Source organism: Pygocentrus nattereri, chromosome 17 (genome assembly GCF_015220715.1).
Source record: "Pygocentrus nattereri isolate fPygNat1 chromosome 17, fPygNat1.pri, whole genome shotgun sequence".
Lineage (NCBI taxonomy): Eukaryota > Metazoa > Chordata > Actinopteri > Characiformes > Serrasalmidae > Pygocentrus > Pygocentrus nattereri.
In genome coordinates, this window is record NC_051227.1 from 22,011,951 (window position 1) to 22,037,546 (window position 25,596).

The following is a 25,596-nucleotide window of genomic DNA, read 5'->3' on the forward strand; positions in this document are numbered from 1 at the left end:
GTAATGGTTAAATGTGCCAGTGCCACATTTAAAGTCACTGAGCTCTTAATAATGACCTATTCTGCTGCCAGTGTTTGTCTAGGTTTGTCTAGGTCTAGATACTGCATGGCTTTGGGCTTGATTTTATAGACCTCTTAGTAGTGGGTGTGGCTGAAACATCTGAGCTCAATACTTAGGTGTGTCTTCTTACTTTTGGTCATGTAGTGTACAAACTACAAACAATCAGAATGTCATTCATTTACACAGTTTCATTAGCAGTCTTGCCTGTGGAAGTTCACAAAAAAAGTAAATAATTTCATGTTCTTGCCATCGAAAGTTCCACACTTTGTGTGTAAGACTGGTTTTGAAGTACTCCTGGTAGAAAACAGTATTACTTTTATAATCTGTGTTCTTTTATGACTCTGTTATGTGTATTCTGTTAATAACTAAGTCTATTTGTGGGGTATAAGCTTTCATTACTTATTAGATAAATTAGCCTTTATAGCTCTATGAAAGAAATAGCGCTATGAAAGAAAATTATAATTAAAAAGCTTTTTATCTGAGAAGTAAATGTTTATTTGCAAACACAAATAACATTAATGCAAGTAGTGATTTCATGTCTGTCAAATTATTCATTCAACCTTTTTCAAATCTCTCCTCTTAGCAGTTCAGTATTAACTGTAGTTCTCATCCTGGTTTGGCTAATCACCGCTTCATTATATTCAATTAAGTCAAGTGTGCTGATGATAGAATTGATCAAATCCCTGCGCTGGCTGGAGGCGTATAGGATAAATCTGGAACCTGACTTTGTTCTACAAACTAGCTCAGAAAATATCACTGTTTTGAAAATAAGGTTTTTTAATGACGTTTTACTGTATTTATATTGTCCTGCAATAGACAGGTGACCTGTTCGGGGTGTGTTGACTTCCACCCAATGGCTGCTGGGATGGGCTCCAGCTCCCCACCGCCACCCAGAAGGATAAACATCTTAGAAAATGTGTTTATTTATTTATAAATGTGTTTGTTTGTTTATAAATATTTATTTGCAAGTATTCTAATGACACATGGCATTTCACCATAAAAAATAAATACGTTTAAGTCACACATTTTAGGTCACTTTCGCACAGTAGTGTATTTATGTAAAAACATGCTCAATGTGCTTAAAGAGGGAAAGTGCCTCACTGTGACTCTACACATAACCTCTGACTCCATCAAGAACGAGTGCATCAGCCTAATAGAAGTTCCGGTACAAGACCAGACCAGCTCAAGATTATATTCAATCAATGAACAAAGCTTTTTTTGCTGGAGGCCATCTCAGCACACATTAGCATGCTGATAGAGTACTTATGAAGTAAACAGGAACCTGGAGGAAGTGCAGTGCTAACCTCTGCTCCAAAGGAATTCAGAAGCTGTCTGCTTTCTCTCTGCTGCTCTGTCAAACCAAAAGAGTCTATTTAGTGGTGAACCCAGCCTTCCATTATTTACAGCTCCATTTAGCCGCAGCTAGTCATGGAAGATTTGTGTCTTTTTCCCAACCTCTTTCCTGACCTGGTTGCCAGTGAGCTATGACCCCATCCTCCCTGTTTGTACTAGCCCTAAAAGAAGCATCATCTGGATGTTTATGAATGTGCTGTTGTGTGTGCATTATGCTGTGCATAGTGTATGGGGGGGTGCTTCCTGTGAAATAGCTTACATACCAGTCAAAATGATAGCAAACAAAGGACCTGGGTTCCAAATACATACCCACTGAACTTTTGCTTTAAAATTGACATAGACAGGTTATATGAGGGTTGAAACTGCACAAATCAATACAGCAGCATGTTCAGTACTAGTGTGTAGAATGACTTATTCAGTGTGTGCTGCCTATGTGTGCTATGGTTCCCTGTATACATATTAAATGGGACTTTAGGATCAGAAGGATGTAGGCCTCTGTGGTGCTGCCTTTTCAGAGTAGTATAAGAAAACCTGCTTAAAAACGTGATATAGACTATATTGCCAAAAATATTTAGTCACCCATCGAAATCATTGAATTCAGGTGTTCCTGTCACTTCCATGGCCACAGGTGTATAAAACCAAGCACCTAGGCCTGCAGACTGCTACTACAAACATTTGTGAAAGAACCTGTTGCTATCAGGAGCTCCAGTGAATTCCAGCATTGTACCGTGATAGGATGTTACCTGTGCAACAAGTCCAGTTGTGAACAAATATGGAGATATGAGGTTTTGTTCAGACACCGGCGATATAATGTGCACTATACAATCTATGGCTTTTATTTTGGAATACATTAATAACACCGCCCAGTATATCTCATTCATTTTCTTAGGAGATGTCATGCAATATGAAAGGAAGAAAATCATCTCTATTCATACATCCCCCTGGTCAGAAGTTACAAAAGCTTGTGAAAAGATTTGGCCACCCCTGGCCAAATGACATGTTTTGTTGAGTTTATTGAAAAAATCTACTAAGTTAACATGTTCTCTGCAAAGGACACAGTTCTGCACATTTTATTGGACAGTTACTGTTTTTTTTCCAGATTTTTACATATTGACATATTTAACATATTGCTGCTGTCAGAACAAAACCACGTTTCTTCAAAATGCTAACTTTACAGGACAAGGAAAAAATCTCCTCTGCTTTTAATGTAAGTCAATGGAAACAGACTTTTTTCAAGTCATTTTGGGCCATTTCTGTTGGTCCATTCATCATGAAGTTTATATACAATGTAAAGAACAACAGGCATATTTTTTAAAATATGTCAAAAATTGAAAATCACAAATTGCCCACTAAAATTTGCAGAGTATTCTGCATTTAAGTTTGTTCTCTGTAAAAGATTTATAATATTTGTATTGACATATGACTGTATGTCAGTAATCACATCTTCACTGTGACGCTATCAATAAGACATCTTTGGACAAGTCCAGGCTATAAGAACTTTGAATGAAACTTTGCATATAGAGCCCATATTTATTTACTTTCAGCACAAGCACAAAGTTTCCTCTGTTGTTTGTTGTGGCCTTTTCTCTATTGATTTAGCACATTCCTTCAATCAAAGGTCATTGCCCTCATAACGGTCAACTCAACCATCAAAACACAATTTACTCTTTGCGCAAGCATTGCTTGATTTCATAGCATGTTGATGAAAACAAACTGTCTGCACAAGAATATAAAAAAATAAATGTGAGTTATTCACACATTTTGGCAAAGGAGCACTAATATTTTATCAGGTGTTGTTTTTTCCGACTCAATAGATTGTGTCTGTGATTAAATTGTGTTTACTCTGCTGGAGGAAAATGATAAATAGTTGAGCAGGGAATCTATTTCAAGGATAATGTTTGAGAAATACTGCACCAGGTCAGTCAAGAAAACAAGTGGCACATTTGCTCCATTAGTATGTGATTTAGCCAATACCTTTCCCCAGAGTCAACAACTGATAGCAATTATAGGGCCACCTGGAGCTACCTGAGGCTTTCTCAATGCAGGCGGTAGCAGGATGTTACCAGCAGGGACCAAACCAAAGACCTCTTGGTTCATAGCTATTGACCACAGGGCACTGTTAATCCATCATTTTTTTCAATAAAGAGGAAAAAACTCAACAAAATCAATAATTTCTTTTAAAGAGAAGAAACACAGTCTAATTTTTTTCTATCTAATGACTTAAATGGTCAAAAAACATTATGTAAACGTAGTTAACACCTCTGCCTTCTACACTGTAGACTGGGGTTCAATCCCCACCAGGGTAAACACCCTACACTATACCAGTAAGAGTCCTTGGGCAAGACTCCTAACACCGCCTTGGCCTGCCTGTGTAAAATGATCAAATTGAAAGTCGCTCTGGATAAGAGCGTCAGCCAAATGCCGTAAATGTAACCCAGCTGCCTTAAACCTTTAATATTAATGAACTTCAAGTAATACATAAATAGAATATAACTAAATGCTTATTGTTATGCTAGCTTACTTTTACAGTGCTGATGAAGTCCCAATTGTTTTAATTTTTTCCATTCCTTTTTTGCTTCTGATAGAAATATGTTGAAATTATTCTTATATTTACTTAAAATCTCAAAATAATCTCTTGTTTTCTTATAATTTTGACTTATATTTTAAATAATGTTGTATTTTGCTAAATATTGACTTAATACATCAAAATAATGGCTTATTTTCTTGAGGTTGGGAGATACTTAGATAGAATTTATGAATTGTTAAATTTAAAGAAATTAAATGTTTATTTTGGGATAATAAATTATTATTTTGAGAAAATAAGTCACTATTCTGACATGGTAAGTCAAATTTAAGTCACTCATTGAGATACTAAGTCAAAATTATGGTATTTTGCTTCCGGAAACAAATACCTGGCGGGAATAGACTTTCATAAAAACACTATGTAAAGATGCTAAACGTTTATATGAAACACATTAGTCATACATCAAAAATGTTCCAACTGCACAGTGAAAATATTCCACAAATGTGGCCTGTATTTGCCTAGAAGTGTTGACTCTCTCTCCTCGTGCTGCTCTTGCATTGTTCACGCATAATCTAAGACGAAGGTGTGAAACAGCTCTACACCTTTCACAGACCCTTTGACCTTGCCCCATTTGCACCTGCTTAAGAAATTCCAGCATGAATCACTCACTCAGTCAGTGTCTGTAGGGGCTTTGAATGTGTGTGTGTGTGTGGGGGGTGTAATATGGTGACCATCAGAGACTGTAAACCATGCTGTGTGTATGAATGACGTTCAGATGTTTTCTGGTGTGTGTGTTGTACAACACAAAAAGTAAGGGATTGAATTTAATAATACAAATGTCTACATTACTTCCACATGAATAGGATATATTACATCAGCACAGTTTGATCTTTCTGTTTACTTAAATTCTGTTTACTTACACGTATTCATTCATGTTAAAATGAGTTACCCATTTGAACAAACCAAAAATTCAATACATTATTTTTTCAGTGCATTTTGTGCAGTTGTGCTGTGGATCTTGGGTATGAGACTTCCATTGTTTTTGTTTTTCAAAATCTCTGTATATTTCAATCACTGAGATGTAAGCAAAGTCATTCTGGTTGGTTTGGTGTAAAATGCTAATTTGTAGTGAAAAATATTGAATATAGTGGTCATGAGTCAGCGGTTGCAATGTATACTATGCAAATATAGCCTTTTTATTTAAAAGCATTTCAGATAGATAGATAATAATAATAGATAATTGCACATAAACTAATATATTAAGCAGGAAAAAAGAATAAACATACATAAATTAGAGTAAACTATGAGAGAGTAGGAGTAAAGTATATATACTGCATATTTATATACCATATAAGACAGATGAGATCTGGTATGGCAAGTGGAATGAGGTAGTTTACAACACAAGGACTATAAACATATCTAGAGGTAGTAGCAGTGTTTAGAGTCTAATCCATGTAATAATGCCCTGTAATGTGGGGTTCAGAGACATTACACTCTGGTTCCAATCACCACCACTATTGCCATCACCAATTCTGACGCTTCTCTAGAATTTCACACCAAACCACTCTGAATTACCGTTTACTTCACTGAATCATACAAAGAAAAAATGTGGAAAAATCAGTGGAGTTTCCCTCATAAGAAGTCATGGCTGCAGCACCGCATGTTCACCATCTGAGGGCACTATTTCCAAATGTTCTTCACCTGGTGTTCCAATGCCATAAATACAACTGCCCTCTGAGACATGATGGTTTCCAAACCAGCTGACCTTCACAACGCCTTTTTCCAATGAGATAGCCCTTGAAGAGCAACCCCAGAAGCAATGACATGTCCTCAAGAAAGGCATTTCTCCACCTCCTCAACATGGTCCATGACCCAGATCTGATGCAGTTAAACAAGCACTGCTAGTAGTGGCTGGTGTCCGTTTTTTGGCTGTCCTCACAGAGCTTCGTGGCACTCTCAGTGGGTGGTACGGCCATGGCTGCCAGCCCAGTGAAGAGCCATAGCCGGCCACTTAACTCCTCATTTGCATGTCAAAGAGGCAGCGCCGTGGTTCCCAATGTGGCCAATTTGCAGTGATACAGTTATGGCCCTCTCCTATTCTGTCCTTTTCTGAAGATAACAATGATGACTTGATCTGGAGGGTTGACTCATGCCAACCCAGTTGCCATGGTGAGTGGAGTTTTTTCCACGATGGACAGGCCTGAATGAGGGGTCAAAATGAATCGAGGCTACTGTCTCAACACAGAGGACAGAGCGAGTCAGGAATTCCACTCATTCTGCGATTCCGAAAAAAGTTTTTTTGTGGCTTTTTTATCTGTTTCTGAATTTGGCTTCAGTGTGTGGAGGAGCTTGAAGATGGTTGCGTAATGCTGCCTGTTTTTGTTGTATTAGCCCCCACCAGGGCCATTTCTGTTTACAAGTAGAATAAGTTTGTGGCCCCTGAGCCATCAGAGGGCCCCCTTGTGTATTTTTTATTATTTATTCAAAATCATTTGTCAAAAAAGCTCACACTTTGTCTCTATATCAAAATTGTTGAAGTAGATGCATTGTTTTGTACATTAGATTTATATTCATTCATTTTATCTAAATGAACTTTCAAGCAGAGCAAGTGCAACCTTAAGTACACTGCCGTGACCAGAGCCAATTGGACGCAAGTATGACATGACTGCGTTTCCATTTAAGGAATAGTGTTGGCAGTTGCAGTTGTAGGAAGTAAGAGATGAACACTGCAAAAATACCTTGCAAAATGAAATCATCTTAAATCTACACAAAATATATATTTTATTTAATTAGCTTATTTTACATTTACATTTACAGCATTTAGCAGACGCTCTTATCCAGAGCGACTTACAAGAAGTGCTTTGTCAATCTAGAGAAAGTATCTTTGCTAGTTACCAGTAGCTTAGAGAAAAAGACAGTCCTGAGCTCAGATACTGCTAGAAACAAAATGTCACTGCAGACACCGAGAGAAAAAGAAACAGAGTTGAACACAGAACTCTGTGCCATTCAATGCAATACAATAACAAACAATACAATACAATAAACTACAATACACAGTGAAGTACAATAAAAATAAGTGCAGCTTATATTTTAGATTTGTACTTCTACTTTGAAGCATTATTTCTTTAAAAAAGCCAAATTTATCTGTATTATTTCTTGAAATAAGCAAAATAAAAGTAAAAAAAAATCTAGGAAAAAATGCAAATCTTTTAATATTCTTACAAAAATCTCAAAAACAGCCACAGAAATATAAGATATGAATACTAGATGTAAGATGATATCATTTAAAAAGATACATTAGCATTTCTTGCAGTAAACCTCTTTTATAAAAGAAGAAGAATGTGGCACATTCTTTAAATAAGCTAGCACTCAAAGTGAAAGAAAAACACCAAGGTCTGCTGAGTGAAATGGAGAAACAACCCTTCTCCTCTATTCTTCCAAATTGACATGGATTGCTCTTGGTCAAGTGTCTGTCTCAGCTTTAGCCGGTGACGTGGAGATTTGGCCAGCATAAACACGTCTACTCTTTTGTTGAAGTCAAGAGGCTTGTTGGTCATTCTAAGAGAAGCAAGGCAGACTGACGCTAACTTCCTGACAGAGGACAACCTGGTCCTCCTTTTACCGGCTTTGACCCATGGCCACCGTGAGACTCAGAGGTCACTCTTGGATTTTGTCAGCTTTTGGTCATTCCTGCTGGCTTCAGCTTTAGCCAGCCACTTTCTCCTAGTTGAGGTCAGACATTTGACCCTTAGAAAGAGCCTGTTCACTCTTCAATGTGCCAGAACAGGCTCTCCTGGCCACACAGCTAGCACTGGTCTTGCTTTCTAATAGGTTCTTAGACTCATAGGTAGCTACTGCTGAAGGGTTTGGGATTACATGGAAAATTCAACCAGGCAGTAAGGCTGAACTGTGGAGGTGTGGAAAAATATTCCTGTAGATTTCTTTGAGAAACTAAAAGTATGTTTCCTGAAAAGAATGGAAGCTGTATTAAAGGCAAAGCATGGACATATTAAATTCTAATAATTTTGATATTATGTTTAGTTGTTGAGGCTTCTGTGTCATTTGTCAAATTTATGCTTTCTGCTTTTTTCCTGATGTCAAAAATGAATACCCTATCCGGAATAGTACTGAGATTTAACTGACAGGAAATGAAGTAATTTAAGTCTCTGAATTTTGCCCAGTACTGTAGACAAGCAAATATATATATATATATATATATATATATATATATATATATATATATATATAGAGAGAGAGAGAGAGAGAGAGAGAGAGAGATAGAGATAGACAGACAGACACTTTTGGACCAAATTCTTGTACCTTATTACATATTGTATTTCGTTTGAATACAAATGATTGAAAGTTGAATACAAACTTACTTGGAATACAATATCATTATATTAACATTTATTTACAGCAAGAACTGCTATAAAGTATTCTGACAACTCCCAAGTCCCTTATGTGAAAGACACTTACAGTGTTTAAAAACAGTGTTTAACTGTGACTTCCATGCATGTCCTTCTCAAAAGGAAGCCCTGCATTTGGAGCCTAATTGGTTATGGGTCTTAACGTCGCCGCATTCCACAGGAATTTACGGGACTTGTAGTTAATCTCAGGCCCTTGACCAAAAAATTGTAGCTAAGTTGCCTCTGACAAATACATTCCACTTTGGCATGACACCCATCAATAGCAGGATTGTGTATAGATGAGAGGCAGCATTGATGAGCAGAGAGCTCTTTGCTTCAGGGCTCCCACAAGCACACACACACACACACACACACACACACAAACACACACACACACACACACACACACACACACACACACACACACACACACACACACACACACACATCACTCCCCTCAAAGCAAATTCCAGAAAACTCTCAAACAGCTCTGCCTGTAGCATGTCTTTAGCACCAGAGCATTTCTGTGATATCTTCCAAACGTTCCATCCTTTTCCCACTCCTCTTCCTGCATGAGAAGTGAAAGGGGCAGCCATGTTGATTTATGGCCCAGTGACTGAGGTAGCTGTTGCTAATTTATAGCCCTGGACTCTACAGATTCCCAAACACAAGTGATGTCTCTGTGCTGGACAGGCTTTTCTATTTATACCCTTTGGTGGGGGTGTCAGGGGAGTAGTGAAAGCTGTAAGGAGAGGAATGCTGACAAGCTATGTATGGCCCACATGGCAGTCAGCTCCTCTGTATTTGTTTTGGTCCACAAGGTACATGAGACTATCACGTTTCCCTGCAGTGTTAGTGACGACATGGTTAACCTTACATTCAACATGATATTGTGTTTGGCCAGGGAATGAACAGAAACTAGACCTTGATGGGGGGAATTTCACCAATTTTTCAAAAATATCTGCATTTTTTGCAAAACGGCTGTCATTTAAAGTGGCTTGATGTGAAATGCTTCATTGTAGAGAACCTTCCTAATTATTATTCATAGTGGTAGTGACAGGAACCAGACATAATGCTTTTAAAAGCTACCTTTCAGAAAGCTTTTATTGCCCTGTTCATACACTGTAAGAAGTGTCTCATCAGATCTACTTAAAATAATACTTCATGTGGTAACAAGCAATTGAACTAGTTTTATTTAACTTAAAAAACTGTACTGACTGAAAAAGGCCATTCATTTAGGCTGACTAAAACTGGTTAATGTACTTGTTACCACATGAAGTAATGTTTTAAATTTGACCCAGCAAGCCACTTTTTACAGTCTACTTTCTTATTACTTTCATGAGAAATTTAATCACAAGTGGACAGTCCTATTTATAAGTGATTTTTCAGTGTCTCAAATGTGTCTCCAGTGGCAGTTTGGATTTTATGACTGGAGGAAGGGTGTAGTGCATGTTTACTCCATCTGTCTCATGCTGCCGTTTGTCAGACAACATTGACCCTGTTCATGTATTTGCGTGAGCTGTTACAAACATTTACATCACATGGAATGCTAATGCAACTTATAAACCAATGGAATAAGATACAAAAAGTAAGCAATGCAGCTCCTTTCATTTCTGCTGTGATGACAGTACCGATTAAAGCAGTCCTTCGACATTGTCAGTGACACATAGGGATTTTTTAGCATTCACAATAGAAATGTTATGAAGTCATATGCATCCTTGACCACCTCTGAAGGTGATCAGTGTGTCTCCGAGGCATGCTGGATCCCATTCACACCTGTACTTACCACTTATAATCACATCACACAGGATGCATGTTAATGCCAGGTGCGAAGGGGGTCTTATAAGAATATGTACCCTGGTGCCTGAGATGTTGCTTTATGATAAGTTTATGATAAAAAATTGAAATAAAATGTATTTTCAAAATCCATCCATGGCAGAGAAATACATTTTTTTTTAGATTTTCCACTATTTTGACCTGAACATTTTATATGCAGACTCTTAAGACATATGTTGGTGCCCTGGTCATTATGGATAGTAAATAAAAACTATACTTTGGATATTGAAAATAGCTATATTTACATTGTAGACACCTTCCCATCACCACCACTGCAAAGAAAAGGCACTAAGTTGCTTTACAATGAACCATTTCACATCAAACCACTCTTACACCTCAGTTTTTGAATAATGCAGACATTCAAACATTGTGACTTCTCCAAAAGCCACATTTTAAAACCCTCCACTCAAAAGACAGCTGATAGCAGGGCTTGTAAAGGGGGAATGCCCTTCTAATAAATGTCATACTGACCCTGAACTTGGTCTGTTCCCTCTAATCAGTTAATATCATACTGATTACTGGAGTTTCACAGCTGCACTCTGTCTGCAGGAGTCTCCTCTGGTTCTGCTGTCTCCCTGGTCTGAATCCATGACCCAGCTCATGAAGAAACTGGATCAGCTCAACCTGGACATAGAAGAAGCTCTCAGTGCTGGCTCCTCGCCCTCAGACACACCCGGCACTACCCGGAGACACACAGCCAATGACAAAACCTCTCAGCAGGTTAGAGGCGGAGTCTCTTGTTTGTTTTAAATGTGACAACGCAGAGCTTCTTACTTTTGGAAAGTAAAGTATTGTTTCAGAACGTAGGGTTGTAATATTGTGTAAAGTGGTGTTCATAAGATTGTATGATGGTTTTAAATGCAAAATTCTGGATCCGTCAGCTCCTGGCCCTTTCCCTCCGAATTCCTTTGGAGGAATGTAATCATTTAAGGACGTGCATTACTGTGTAAATTGCATTTTTGAATGACATTAGCAGTTTATCCCCAGATGGCAGAACTATAATGTATTTATTTGTACCAAGACTGTAAGCAAGGCTCTTGTTTTTATGGTAGCTAATGATATGTACTTGAAAGCAAATACGGCAGTGTATGTAGAGAATATATTAGATAATAGAAATAATTCTCTGAAAATGTGACCGTGAATTCCTCCATTCACTGTATTCTAGTTTTACATGCACTGTAGAGGTGCTTCTAATTGCTTCACTATGCTATCAAAGTCATTAACCCAACCATTCCAACCTACAATTAGCGTTTAATATGTTATTTGACAGAATTCCTTATGTTCTCTCACCACAGTACCCAGCATGCATTATGGAAATAGATCATACAGCCTTTGGGAATCTCTGTGGTGCCATTCAATTATGTCTGCTAACTGAGCCACTAATCAGGCCAATACATACGACCAAGTTAGCATTAACTATGATATAATATAAATGAAGAAACCTGTCACTGGTAAAAACATGCGTTTGTTTACAGAGAAAGCCCCACCCTTCAGTAAAAAGAGCCAATCAGATTGCTGGTTACATTGCAAGTGGAGAAGTATTGACAATGTTGTGGTGCTAACAGGGAAAGTTCCCTTCATTGTGAAGACCTGCACAAGCACAATAGCTGAGCCAATTGCTACAAACTATAAATGAGGCTTTGTCAGATTTTACTGGTGACTTCAAATATGTTTTTAAACAGTAATTTGATCTTCAGTTTTTTCATCTCGTTTCCTATTCAAAGAAATAGGCATCTTTTGTATGGCTAGAAATTGGCTAACCGGCTGGCGGCATTGCAGATAGCCACCGTGTCAACAGACTTTCCTATAAGAACTTTGCTATTGCCTTCTTCATTGAACAAAATCATGAAGAAAATAGTGATTCTTTAGCACAGAACGGATAGCAAAGATAAGTTTTAACCACCAATCTGAGATGAGGTATCTATGGCCCCAATGGCAGTTGCGAGAGCTGGCAGGAAGGCAGGGCCTTGGCGGCAGAGCTCCTGTTCCGCAGCATGGCCATTTCACTACACCTCAAGTTGGATCCAGGTGGTGATTTCCCTCCCGGTTCAGGTGCCCTTAATGACAGCCAGCTGAGGCTGATCTGGCTGGCAACGTACACACCTTTTAGAGCTGAGAGGGAATGAGAGAAAGAGGGATGAGCAGCAGAAGAAGAGACCAAGTGAAGAGCTGAAAAGCCCGAGTGAGAAAAGAATTGAAAAGTCTAGTTGTAAAGAGCCCTGAAAAGTGCTCATCTTTGGTTTTGGAGAAAAGTCTAGTGTGAAGCCACTGAAAAGTTTCCAGTATAGGTTTTATATTTTTGTTTGGTTTGTTTTGTGTTGGTTTGGAGTGAAAAATAGAGTGAAATGGCTGCTGCAACCCTGAACCCTACCTCCTGCGTCCTCCTTGAGCCTAGGGTAGCTCATGATGTCCTACAGTGTCTAAATAGCCGACTACCTTGTTAAGTTTCTAAGTTGTACTGACTCCATACACCCTGTCTCATCTCCAGGCTTTTTATTTTATTGTTCTATTTTAAAATATTTGGTTATGAAAAGGTACGAATATGCATTTTTTTTTGCCTGGGAAAACTTATTTAAGGTACACAGTTGGACCTTGAAACCACTGTTATGTCTTTGAGGTGATGTTTACATTGTTTGTACCTTGATGAGCGAAAAAAATGTACCTGCACAGAACCTTTTATTTCTAAGAGTGTACAGCTTTGCGACTGCAATCAGGTATTCAGCTTCCCAGCACTAACGTTAGCTACCACGTACACACATCTTCTAAGCCACTTATCCTTCTGGGATAAGTGGGGTAAGCTGGAGGTTAGCTACCAGCTACAGCTAATGGAAAAAACAACAGCTTACCCTCTCCCACCATCAAGAAATATTGTACAAAGGGGGTTTTGCTAGGCTGTAAACTTGAAAGTCTCACTCTAGAGTCTACTGCAGCACTAAGGTAGGAGGCAGGTAGATATGTTTACAAGAGATGTAGCAGTGGTTTCATTATTCATTTTGACTAGTGTTTCTTTAAGCAAACCACTGGTCTGAAGCTATTTGTGGACCTTCAGATATGAATTTATTGATTCATCATTGTCTGTAAGCACAATCAATTATACTTTTCCATTATTAAGTATAAATATACAAATATGTGTTTGTGATGTGCCATGAGAGAAATACTAAGACATGAAGTACAGACGTTGAAGAATGCTGAAGAATAGCTGTATTTCTCAGTATTTCTGCCAAATACAGTACACACAGCCGGTATATATAACAGGTCATGCTTCCTAGAACTCTAATCGATTACTGGAGTGGTATGAAGTAGAAATCCAGCTGGATTACACACCCGCTCTCCCCCAACAGGTGGCCCATAGCAGCTATATCCAAGCAGTCTAAAGAAAATCATGTAAATCAACAGCGCAGACACAGACATGTGGCGCACATACTTTATGCACTTTCGTTTTCGACATCAGCCCCTGGAAATATTTCATAAGCCCTGCACCATGAAATGAGGCAGAGTTATTGATATTTGTCCCAAGGGACCCTGTCTGGAGGACACAATCGTGGCTTTTGTGATGTAGCAAAGTCACAGGGTGGAAGAATGTTGGGTTTCTTGAAGCGTCTTTGGCAGGACCATTGCATGCAGACACATGGCGTCCATTTTACAATGAGTTAGACTGCCCTCAGATGATATGCTACAGTCTGGCAGGGACTCCACTGGACTGGTGGGACTTGAGGACAGAGGTTCATTGTGTTGGGAACTTGCCACTGGGAACTTTCAATGCTAGTTCTAAAAAAATCCCTCATTGAAGCTTGCAACACCACCCCCCCATAACTAGAGTTCACAGAAGAAAACAAAAGTGGCTTTTGGTTGCCCATGAGTGTCCAAAAGAACGACTTCTCTTCAATTGGAGCCTGTTGGTCTGTTTGTGTCATTTTGTCCATTTGAAACGGTTCGAGAGGCACATATCTCAACAGCCGTTTCTGGCTACCCATAACCAGCTTTAACAAGCAACAGCAGGTCTCCTCTAAGGTGTCTCCTGACAAGGTCATCTTCCTCAGCTCTTTGTAAATTATCTCTTGTCTATGTGGTCTCAGTTTTTCTCTCTACTCTGCCCTTGATCAGATCTGCAGCTTCTATCTTTCCCTGGCTGCTGACCTCAGCCCTGATTTCCTCTTTCTCCAAGTCCTCTCCAGAGACCGTGTGTTGTGTTCCATGTTGACTGTAGTTTCGCTGTCATTGCAGAGCGCAGCAGCGTTGGGGACAGAGGGAAAGCAATCCCTCATCAACATGGCCAGAGGACCAGAATGGAAGGAATGCCACGGCCAGGGAATCTTCTCTACGGACACTTCCTCTGTGACCAGAACATGTCCCAGAAAGGCAGAGGTAAGAGGCTGAGATTTGACTCTTTATTGGCTGCTGACGTATCTTAGTAAAAACATTCAGCCAGATTCAATTTTAAACTGTAGTCACTGATTGTTCTTCACAACATTTTCTGACTAGTTCCTGACTAGTTCACAGTGGTTGTGATAGGAATCAGGGCTCAGATTCACAAAAATGTCTTAAGAAAAAAATCCTCTTAAATGTGTTTTTTTTTCTAAACCTCATTCTTATGAAAAAAGTTACGAGAAATTGGTATTTTTCAAACTTCTTAAGAATTCTCATTTTCTAAGAAGTGGTATTCTTGAAAATGCTGTGTTCTCAAATATTTCCTTAACCTTACGACATAGTTGACGAGGTGAGCATCTCAGTTATTCAAATTCAGACGCTGTCTCTGCTGCTCCTGCCCAGCCTCGTCTATCGATCCATACTTACTACATCTTCATTTTCCTGTTGGCTGTTTCTTCCATCCTCACATCTAGTTCTTGTGTGCTAATTTTTTGGCTTGATGCTTTTCCTCCTTCCTTCCTTCTTAAGATCTTCAGAATATAATTAAGATTATCTTAAGAGAATATTTGAGAACTTCTCAAGTTTTAAGGACATTCTTATGAACTTCTTAGTGTTTGGCTTAAGAAGCTTCTCAAAATTTTTTTTTTTAAGAAAGTTTTTGTGAATCTGGCTCCAAACATCTTAACAGAATGCCTCTTAAAGCCACCTTACAGAAAGTCAGTACATGAAATGGTTACGAATGCATATGAAACATTGTTATGTTAGCATATATTAGCATTTTGGGACAAGATTTTGGCTTAAAACATTTTACATTTTTACCACTAGTTTATCATTACCAACATTACATATAAAAAACAGTAGACATGTATTTTTTTTTGTCATAATAGACAGTAAATAAAATGATTACAGTGCAAATGTAACCAATGTCTATAAATGTCTCAAATATAAATGTATATCTGAGCTAACGTCTGCTCTCTGAACTGTACTTGCAGTATGTTAACATAAACTGAGAGAAGGAACTTTCACATTGACCACAAGACATTGATGACTCAGATGGAGAGGAATGCTGACGAATTGAATTATTTCTGCCACACTGATCACATAAGCGAACCTTTGGATTTTAAAGCAAAGGTCTAGGCTGGTTTTCCTAGCAGGGCAGCTTTGTGGACTGTTCTTATATTACCATAAACGAAATGAAAGAATGTATCATAACATGCACATTTACTTTGTGATGAGTTAGCTTAGCGCTGGTAAGTGTACTCAGCAAGCTAAGAGAATGAGTTTATCAAGACTTGCATGTTGACCATGTGATGAGTTTGCATAGCTTAGTTAACTGTAACTGAGTTTATTTTGGCACGCAAATCAACCATGTGGTGAGCTGTGTAGTTGTCTGAAGCTCAAACTGAGCATAAACTGACAAAAAGAATGTATCAGGACAGACACATGGGCCATGAGTTAGCATAGCTTATACTCTAGTAGTATAAACTGAGAATCTATCAGGACATGCGCATCGACCATGTGATGAGTTAGCATAGCTTTGGTGTGCACAGTTTTTCATAATGAGCGCTTTGAATCTAAGAGCAGGGCACAAACTCATGCCGCTGGCTTAAGATGTAAGGCTCTCGGACTCTGTCCTAAATAGATTTCATCTCCCTATTCCAAACAGGATTCCTCCTGACCCGGGGAATGAAATTAATGAATTCACAGTGACAGTATGCAGACTCGTTTCAGATGGGGCATGTAAGGCCATCAGCACACGCTCAAATTTCAGCGCAGTGTGCTTTATCGCAGTTATGTTAACCATTTGTCATTCAAGATAATCTCCTCATTCTGCTAATGTCAGCTGATAAATGACTGTCTGTTTCTTGAGCTGGAATAGTAAATCATTTTTGGTTTGTGAAAGGAAATGTGGTTGAGAACTTGTAAATTTGAAGAGAGAGCAGCTGCACTACTGACTGCTGTTGTTTCTTATCTGGGAGGTTATGTCTATTAAATAATGTTTACAGATGCACTGCAGCATTTTATACTGTTACTTCAAATCGTGAACTAGAGTGACTGCATGTTGTCCGCAAGAATGAAGTGGAACAATCAGTGTCACGCAAGCCTGTGCTCTATAATTGCAGTTTGAATGAGATTTCTGAATAGGTTGAGTTCTCTTTTCAGGATTTCAGCTTACTTAAAAGGTTTAGATGTAAACAGAGTCATTCAGCGGGGTTTGGTGTGAATGTGCCATTCAAGAGAAACTTACAGAGTTAGAATTGTTTGCAGTGGTGCTGATAGGAACCAGAGAGTCAGATGTGTTTAATGCCTCTAAAAGACTCCCTCACAGAAAGTTATTACATTGAATAGTTACAAATATGGCAATATTTTTCCGATGGAGAAGGTTTTGGCCTACAATATATTTTTAAATACATGCAGGGTGTTGTAAGGTAAAAATAGTCCCCACTGATAACCTATTTTTTCATTATCAACATTACATAAACATATAAAATAAGTGTAGATTCACTGGTGGTTTTGGGTAGTAAATAAAAGGTCTATAGTTACGTCGCAGCTGTTGTGGTTCCTTTCACCACCACAGTAAAGGAATCTGAGTAGATACGTCTCTCTACAATGAACTCTTTCATATTAAACCATTCCGAAATACATCTCAACAATTGAATTGTACGGAATTTTTGAAAAACATTCCCCTTTTAAGTAGAGATTATAGATTATTAATGAAGGGAAGCTGGGAGATAATGGATTTCCCGTATTGTTAATGTAATTAATGTGAAAAACAAAAGAAAAGGATTAGAAGTATTACTGACATCAGATTTCTGTCTGTTTTTCCTCCAAGGGAATGTTTCTCTCATGTACTCCAACTTCATGGACATTTTGTTTCAGGCCACCAGAGAAATCCAGTTCTTGTGTTGATGTTACTTTCTGTTTCCCCTGCTCTTGTTTCCCCCAGCGCTCCTCCGGGAGCGGCGCAGGGTAAGGGGGTTTAGGCCATTAGCAAGGCCAGGGAGTTTACAGCTGCTTTACTTCCAGTCCCTTTGTCACTTCATTTCATTACTCATGCTCAGGGCTGTGTGGACTTCTTAAAAAGGGCTTCAAAAGCCTTCTCTCTCAATGCGCTGTTCCCCAAACACTATCAGATGAGCAACAGTGGGTCTAAATGAGCACGATATCTGTGGGAATTTTGTCCTTTTCCGTCCGGCTGGAGAACAGGGCCAGATGTGTTTGTTTAATCTTGGCATAGCTGAACAGCGTGGCACTGCTAGGTACGTTCTGGAGGCGGTGCATGGGAACACAGCTAAAGGCTTCTGGCAAGGATTGGGAAGGTGTGTATATGAGTGTGTGAAAGAGAGTTGAAGAGGGTAATTGGATTGGAAGGGGTAATAGAATGATTTGACTCTGTGCACTCTGACAAAATTAAGTCTGGTTCTCAGAGAAGCTTAGTGGGTCAGAGAGCCACTCGGAGGCCCTGCACTGAATTGAGTCCACCACTCACAGAGGAGAAACGTGAAACTCTCCACACAGAACGCTCATTTTAGGAGCGACAGGTTCAAGTGGATTGACTTTTTTCACAGCCAAGTGGTCCTGAGACTTTTTCACCTTACAGGTCTATTGTTTTGACTGATGAGGCTCTTTCTTCAGCCAAAGGTTCAGGTGAGGAGCTTTCTCTGCAGTAATGCACATTGCCAGCTATTTTTAGAGGTCCTTTCTGATCTTTTCTTGATAGCAGTGTAAGGATGGAAAGACCAATTTGATGAGACATTAACACAGCAGGTAAAAGTGGCCCAAATCCAATCTTTTTCCTCATATGTGACACAGATGTATCGTTTGTGTGGCAGTGTGCACAGCAAAAAACGCAATTTACACAATTTTCCCCTTACTCCAAATGTAGCTGATCAGCCAAGACAAGCTTAATGTCAAATGAAATTTGCTTCTTTAGTTTTGCAATGGAGCTCAAGGCAAATGTAACAGCAAGAAGTGAATACATCACTTTTCACAGAAAAACATGAACATTTTACAAAAGGCAAAACATTCTTAACTTTTAACGCAAGTTAATGTAAAGAGGTTTTATTCCATTTCTGTTGATAACAGAGTTCTTCAAATGATGTGGAAACATACAAATAAAAAAAAATGGAGATACATGTCTTTTTTTGCACAGTGATGAGATGCTCCTTTAATTAGTATTGTGAAGACTGCATATCTAAGTCATCTCACACTTCCTGTAAATTTGTTGAGTTGTTAAATGAGTCATGTTTTTTTTAATGTCAGAAAGTGCTGCATTTGAAAGAAATCTAAATAAATAAATAAATAAATAAACATATTTTCCATCAAAGCCCTTCAGAAACAAAAGCAGGGAAAAACCAAACTAGTGCATCTTGGGTTATTTATTGAAGAGAGAGAGTGCCCAAGAACCAGCCCAGCACCATGATATGCATACACTCCCCATCCACTCAACTCCTTTAAAACAAAAATATACAATAGAAACTGATCTATCCACAGCTCTCAAACTGAGCAGAAAAGGCAGTCTTGCTAACCAGGAATACAGAACTAATAATTTCACCTCCGCGTTTAACCCATCCGTGAAGTGAAACACCACATACACTCTCATGAGCACACACAGGGGGCAGTGAGCACACTTGCCTGGAGCAGTGGGCAGCCCTATCCATGGCGCCTCAGAAGCAGTTGGGGGTTAGGTGTCTTGCTCAAGGACACCTCAGTCATGTAGTGTCAGCACTGGGGATTGAACCGGCAACCTTCTGGTCACAGGGCCAGGTCCCTAACCTCCAGCCCACGACTGCCCCCATACAATAAAATACAATACATAAGAACTTAATTCAGTGCTGTATAAAGAGGTGTGTCTTCAGTCTGCATTTGAAGACAGCAAAAGACTCTGCTGTATGGACAGCCAGTGGGAGTTCATTCCACTACCTGGGTTCCAGTACGGAGAACATTCTCGACGCTTGTCTTCCATGTGCCATGAAGGATGGTGGGTCAAGCCGAGCTGTGCTCGAAGCTCAAAGGGCTCATGGTACAGTTTGAGATTTCACCATTGCCATCAAGTAGGTAGGGGCTGGTCCATTTTTGGCTTTGTAGGCAAGAATTAGGGTTTTAAATCTGATGCGTGCAGCTACAGGAAGCCAGTGAAGGGAGCGCAGCAGTGGGGTGACGTGGCTGTGGGAGATTGAAGACGAGCCGTGCTGCTGCATTCTGGATGAGTTGCAGAGGCTTGATGGCCTGCATGGGAAGACTAGCCAAGAGCAAGTTACAGTAGTCAAGCCTTGAGATGACAAGAGACTGCGCCCGGGCAGCCTCTCGAGTGAGAAAAGAGTTTAGCAATGCATTTTTAACCAAAGTTCAATTTGAAAGTCGTAGTAGAGGAATGACTGCAGCTGCAATACAATAAGGAAAAACACAGTGAAGTCTATAAAGGGAGCTTATGAATGCAATACAAGTTTACCTTGGGATATTTCAGGTAAATTAACTTAGCTGAGACAAAGTTTGGTAATGGTATCAGCTCTCTAGCAGCTAAAGTGGTTTTAGCTCAGTTGTTACAGACAGCCTACCCCAGCTCTGGTGCTCTATTTCTGTGTAGTGTCTGTGGAATTCCAGTCTGGATTTGATGCTGGTCCAAATTTTTAATCCTTTTTTTAACACAATGAACAAATGATGTGTTTAGTTTGGGTTATTTTTAACAACTGTTACCCCTTTCAGTGGTGTGTTATAAAGACTGGCTTCTCTTTCTGCACACACTGGCATATTGACTGACTTTGGTTATTAATTCCACAGAATATATAGATCCTCACTGAATTTGCAACACCAAGCAAAATAGCTAGATGATAGGGTGTGGCTGCATTTGGTGGAAAGGGAAATTGTGTGATTTTAATATTTGTAAAATTTTTTATTCTACTAGATTCCCTTTCTCTTTCCTCTATTCTGTCCTGAATTCCCATTTGAAAGCATGAATGGGAGGGGTGGCTGGCAGCTGGTCCATGTCAGTCTACATGCTAGCGCTCAGCCTAACTGCAGGTGTCCTGGTAAGGGTCGAAGCAGAGAGCTAAGCGGCTCAGCATGATGGAGATAGATTACGGAGCCTAGCGTAGCTCAGGGGGCCAGGATTTGTTCTGCTCCAGCAGAGGCTGAACTTCAGTGTGGGCCATGGGGCCAAGAGCGCCCCTGCAAAGTGACAAAATACTGCAGGGTGGAGAGGTCAAGTTGGTGGGCTTTCTCTCATTTTCTCTCCTTCCTTTTCCATTTTACTCCACTTTTTCACTGCATCTGCTGGTAGTTATTTCTGTCTATTCCTGCAGGTCATTTACAAGATAAACTTCTAAGAGTTTAGATGTCAGATTCAACTTTGGCTTGTACGAAAGTAAATGTTGTTTTGGAGGTACAAACTTTTGTTTTTATGTTGATTATTATACAGAGACTGTAGGAAAAGTGTTTATGTTGTACAGTATTGCTGTGTATGGTGCTTAAATCAGCTTTTGTTCAGTTATGTTTCTCACAGCAACAACTTACACTGAAAATATCCGATGAGACTCAAACTGTTGACCCATCAGCTGGTATGTACCAGTACGTTTGACACTGTAGTGCTTTCTAATGAACAGGCCAATGCAGGAGTGATGTTTTGTGTAAACAGTATGCCTTTGCATTTAACTCATACTTAAACATGTTTTCCATCCTTGGTGTTTGACTTTGACGTTTACCTTAGTTTACACTAGAAGATGATTCACTAGAGAATGTGCATGACTATGACACTGTGACAAAATGCAAACCCTCACACTCACATTTACATAAGATTATACATATTACCATTGTATGTCAGTACATAAGTCATAATAATATGCTCCATAAATATTATAAATGTATGTATGCAATAGTAATATGTTAGACAGTACAAAGACAGTACAAACAACTTGTATGGATTAAGTTGATAACAATTGCAAGAAAATAAGTCATTATAATTTGATTATTTATGTACAAATAATGTCAGAGCTCACGGTGCACAATTACTTTTTATTTGCTGAACTTAACATATGTTTGGCAAGTTTTGGCCATTTGTATTTTATATTGATTTTTTCCAGTATGGTAGAATTGTGCGCTACAATTTACAGAAAATGTCATATTTAAGTGCGTTCTCTGTGGAGGATGTGTTATTTTTTCACCTAGAAAGTCAGCAAAATCTGTAATTTGACCAGGGCAGGTCAAACTTCTGCAAGTGATTTTATATTTAAGTATCTATGTACAATAATAATATGCCCCATATGTCTTTTAAATAAGTAAATACATCTATGTACGCAATGTAGATGTAGATATATGTAGGTACTTATATGGAATAATATGTCAATATGTATTATATATATATATATATATATATATATATATATATATATATATATATATATATATATATATATATATATGAAAGTACATACATGCAAGGATTTTCCAAACCTTACCTTAAGCTCATCAATCAAAAAGTATTTTTTTGCCCTTTCAGTTTGAAAAATGAAGCTTGCAGCTTTTGAAAGAGGATTTTTACAAAGTCGGGACCATTTTGTTGGTTTTCCCTTTCCAGGAATTCCTGTTTTCCTTTGGTTTTCCCAAAAAGTCAGGACATGTTTGTCCTGGAAATGTATGAAAACAAAGACACATGCACATGCCTGCACATTGGAGTGATACATGATCCTGTCACCAGCATCAGGATTGAGGAGTGTGCTGGCACCAAGCCTAGTAACTGTCCTGAGTACTAATGTTCACACACACAGCACACGCCAGAAGAGAAACATGAGGTAACGAAAAAAAGAAGGAAAATACAGCCTCTTCACACTTTTGTGTGTAATCTGAGGTCATAGCACAGCCCAGACTGCATGCGGGCTCTTCAGCCTTCAAGCACAAACCTCTTCCAGTCCATTTCACCTGCAGAAGCCAAGACAGTGAAATATTCATTTCATGTACTGAATTTTTGAGCTGCAGTGCATAGCCGCACGTTGTACTGATCTCTGTTATAACATGACAAAAATTCTGCATCATGCTACACTGCATAACTACATTCCTTCACTATCTTCTGCATGGTGAGTTCAAGAGGCTCACTCCTACCCAGCCACCTACTGTCACAGTTTGATGGATGGATCCACATCTAATAGCCCAAGCAGACCTTCTGTCAAATGGCCTTTGGTAGGACCTTTGGTAGTTATTTCTCAATAACTCTAGACACTTATTACAGTTTCCTGGACTCTTAAAAATAAAGGTTCCTCACTGGTTCTTGGCTTTAATGTACAGTTCTAGGAATAACTTTTAACTGGTACAGAATCTTTGTATTATGTGGCAAATCTTTAAACTTGAGGCTCAGCACTGTCTGTGTTTGCATTTGAAGATTTTTGCCAATCCGATTGAATACGTTCTGATTATAGATTAAGACTGAGGTGCTTATGCTCACTCTGCTCAACAATATGATGGAAAATCAAACAATTTTTAATTGCTTTAAAATATGTCAGATTCAGAAAAAATGACTTCTTAAGTCCTTTTCAAAGAAGGTCAAGAGGAACACCACCATCCTTTAAAGATCAGAGCATAAACTTCCTCTCCTCTGCAGACCAGTTTCTGCTCCGCCATGTTGAATGTAAACTTTCGCTATGACGCGACACACATGCACAGAATATACTTAAACTTTATGATTGGGAATATAATCGGATACAGGCGTTTACATGGCTGTTATTCTTCTATTTAATGGATTATTTACAGGTTTACCCACCTCGTTTAGTCTATAGAAATTGTATTCCGAATGGCCTCAATCAGACTAGACTACTCCGATTGAGATGTATAAATGGACGTATTCTATTCTGATTGAGCTATTAGTCTGATTACTAACTGATTATTAGGCTGCATGTAAAAGTGGTTATAGTCATCTCATTTATAAAAATGGGTCTTTTAAGGAAACTTTCATTCAAAGTCTACGAAAAGTGGTTCTTCTGTGGCATCACTCCAACACTCGCTTTCAGTGTACCAGAGGTGTCACTGGGGTGGGACCCTCAAATGTATGACTTAGTACATTTAGTTAGACAACGTAATTGTACCATTATAGTAATGTCTTAAACTGGATTGGGAGGGTTACTTTAAAAACACATTACTGGTAGCCAGTTTAGAAAAGTAATCTGTAACCTAATGCTAAGGATTGTGACATCATCTGATTAGCTTTTGTTATTTTTGGATTACTTCTCTTTTTAAAGTCGTATCATCAAATAAAGACGAGAAAAACTATTGTAACAAGACTTTTTCAAAACAAGAATTTAATAAAATGATTATAGGTGACTTAATTGTCTGTGTTCTATGTGAGTTACGTGTACGTCCACTCAAAAATCAGGTATCGAAATAAATGGTGATGTAGAGAAAGTGGGGACATTGATCACTGACCTAGTCAAACTGTAAAATTTTACATAGCAACAAAGAATAATTTCAGATCGAGGCCTGAATTCACAGAAGTGTCTTACAAACAAAAAATCTTTTCAAAATGTGCATTTTTTCCTTAACTATGTACTTAAGAATTTATTCTTCAAAAAATTCTTATTTCTGTATTTTAAGAACATATAATATTGGTTAAAAAAATATTACTTGAGAGTCTTGTACTTGTCTTAGTTTGTACAATCTAACTAGACAGGGTAAACCTGTTAAATGGTAAAATAAAAAATAAAAAATTGGTAACCTAAAAAATGTAACATGAAGGAACATGAGAGTCTAGAAGTCTGTTTTGTCTAACCTTAACAGACAACCTAATCTATATTACAACCTATATTACAATTTTCTTAAGAGAATAAGACCTTAAGAGATTATTTCGAGAACTTGAAGTATTTCCCAGTATTTAAGTATTAACCAGTATTTAAGGACATTCATATGGACTTTTTAGTTTGTCTTAAGATCCTTCATAAGTTTTTACTTAGGAAACCTTCGTGAATCAGGCCTAGTTTCTGTAGAATGTGCCAATATGAGACCCCAAGGTAGTAACAATAAAGAACATACTCACATTTCTATAGATTGGCTGAACATCAGGCTATGAACTGTGGGGTGAGAGGGGATTTTTTAGAGAGAGATATTTTTCATTCAAAATTAAGGTAATCCTGCTGGTAATCACTTTATTTTTACTATATTTTTCTATACTAATCTGCATCTGCACCTTTCCCATGAGAAAGTGAACACTTTTTGATGGACCTTTTGATGGTGAATTTACATTATTTTACCATTACTGACTTGGACAGTCCCCATTTTTCTGACAGTGATGGAAACCATTTTACACCTTTTATTTATAGGAAAATTACTTTTATGCTTTAAAGGTGTCACAAAGGTAATGTAAAAAAAAAACTTTAATTCTAAAATTGATAGTTATGGTTATAAAACCATAACTCCCTCATGGGAGTCAGGGCCAGAGGCTTCTGGCATGTCAAGCTCCATTTCCCTGGTGGAGGTCACTGAGGTAGTTGTCAAGCTCTTCAGTGGCAAGGCACCAGGGGTGGATGACATTCATCCTGAGATGCTTAAGGCTCTGGATGTTGTGGGGCTGTCATGGCTGACACGCCTCTCCAACATTGCATGGTCCTCATAGAACAGTACCCTTGGACTGGCGGTGGTCCCTATTTTTAAGAAAGGGGACCGGTGGCTGTGTTCCAACTACCAGGGTATCACACTGCTCAGCCTCCCTGGGAAATTCTATGCCAAGGTGCTGGAAAGGAGACCTCGACTGATACTTGAACCTCAGATTGAGGAGGAACAATGCAGATTCCATCCCAGCCGTGGAACAATGGACCAGTTTTTCACCCTCTTGCAGATTGTTGAGAGGGCATGGGAGTTTGCCAATCCAGTCTACATGTGTTTTGTGGACTTGGAGACGGCTTACGACCGTTTCCCCCAAGATATCTTGTGGGAGGTCCTCTGGGAGCATGGGGTACTGGGGCTTCTACTCCAGGCCATCCAATCTCTGTACTCCCGGAGTGAAAGCTGTGTTTGTATACTCGGCATTAAGTCAGGCTCTTTCAGTGTTAGTATTGGACTCTGCCAGGATTA

General features: G+C 38.8%; 1 protein-coding gene across 3 annotated transcripts in view; it reads left to right on the top strand.

Annotated features, from left to right (window-relative positions):
* stard13b (StAR-related lipid transfer (START) domain containing 13b) overlaps nucleotides 1-25,596 on the top strand; it is a 133,005-nt gene that overhangs the window by 9,985 nt on the left and 97,424 nt on the right. Inside the window, exons 3-4 of one of the 3 annotated variants that reach the window (XM_017708618.2) lie at nucleotides 10,729-10,899; nucleotides 14,404-14,544. In XM_017708618.2, the coding sequence (XP_017564107.1) occupies nucleotides 10,729-10,899; nucleotides 14,404-14,544 (312 nt within the window). Of the gene's footprint in view, nucleotides 1-10,728; nucleotides 10,900-14,187; nucleotides 14,206-14,403; nucleotides 14,545-25,596 lie in introns of those variants that run through there. The other 2 variants (XM_037546783.1, XM_017708619.2) reach the window with 2 other exon arrangements.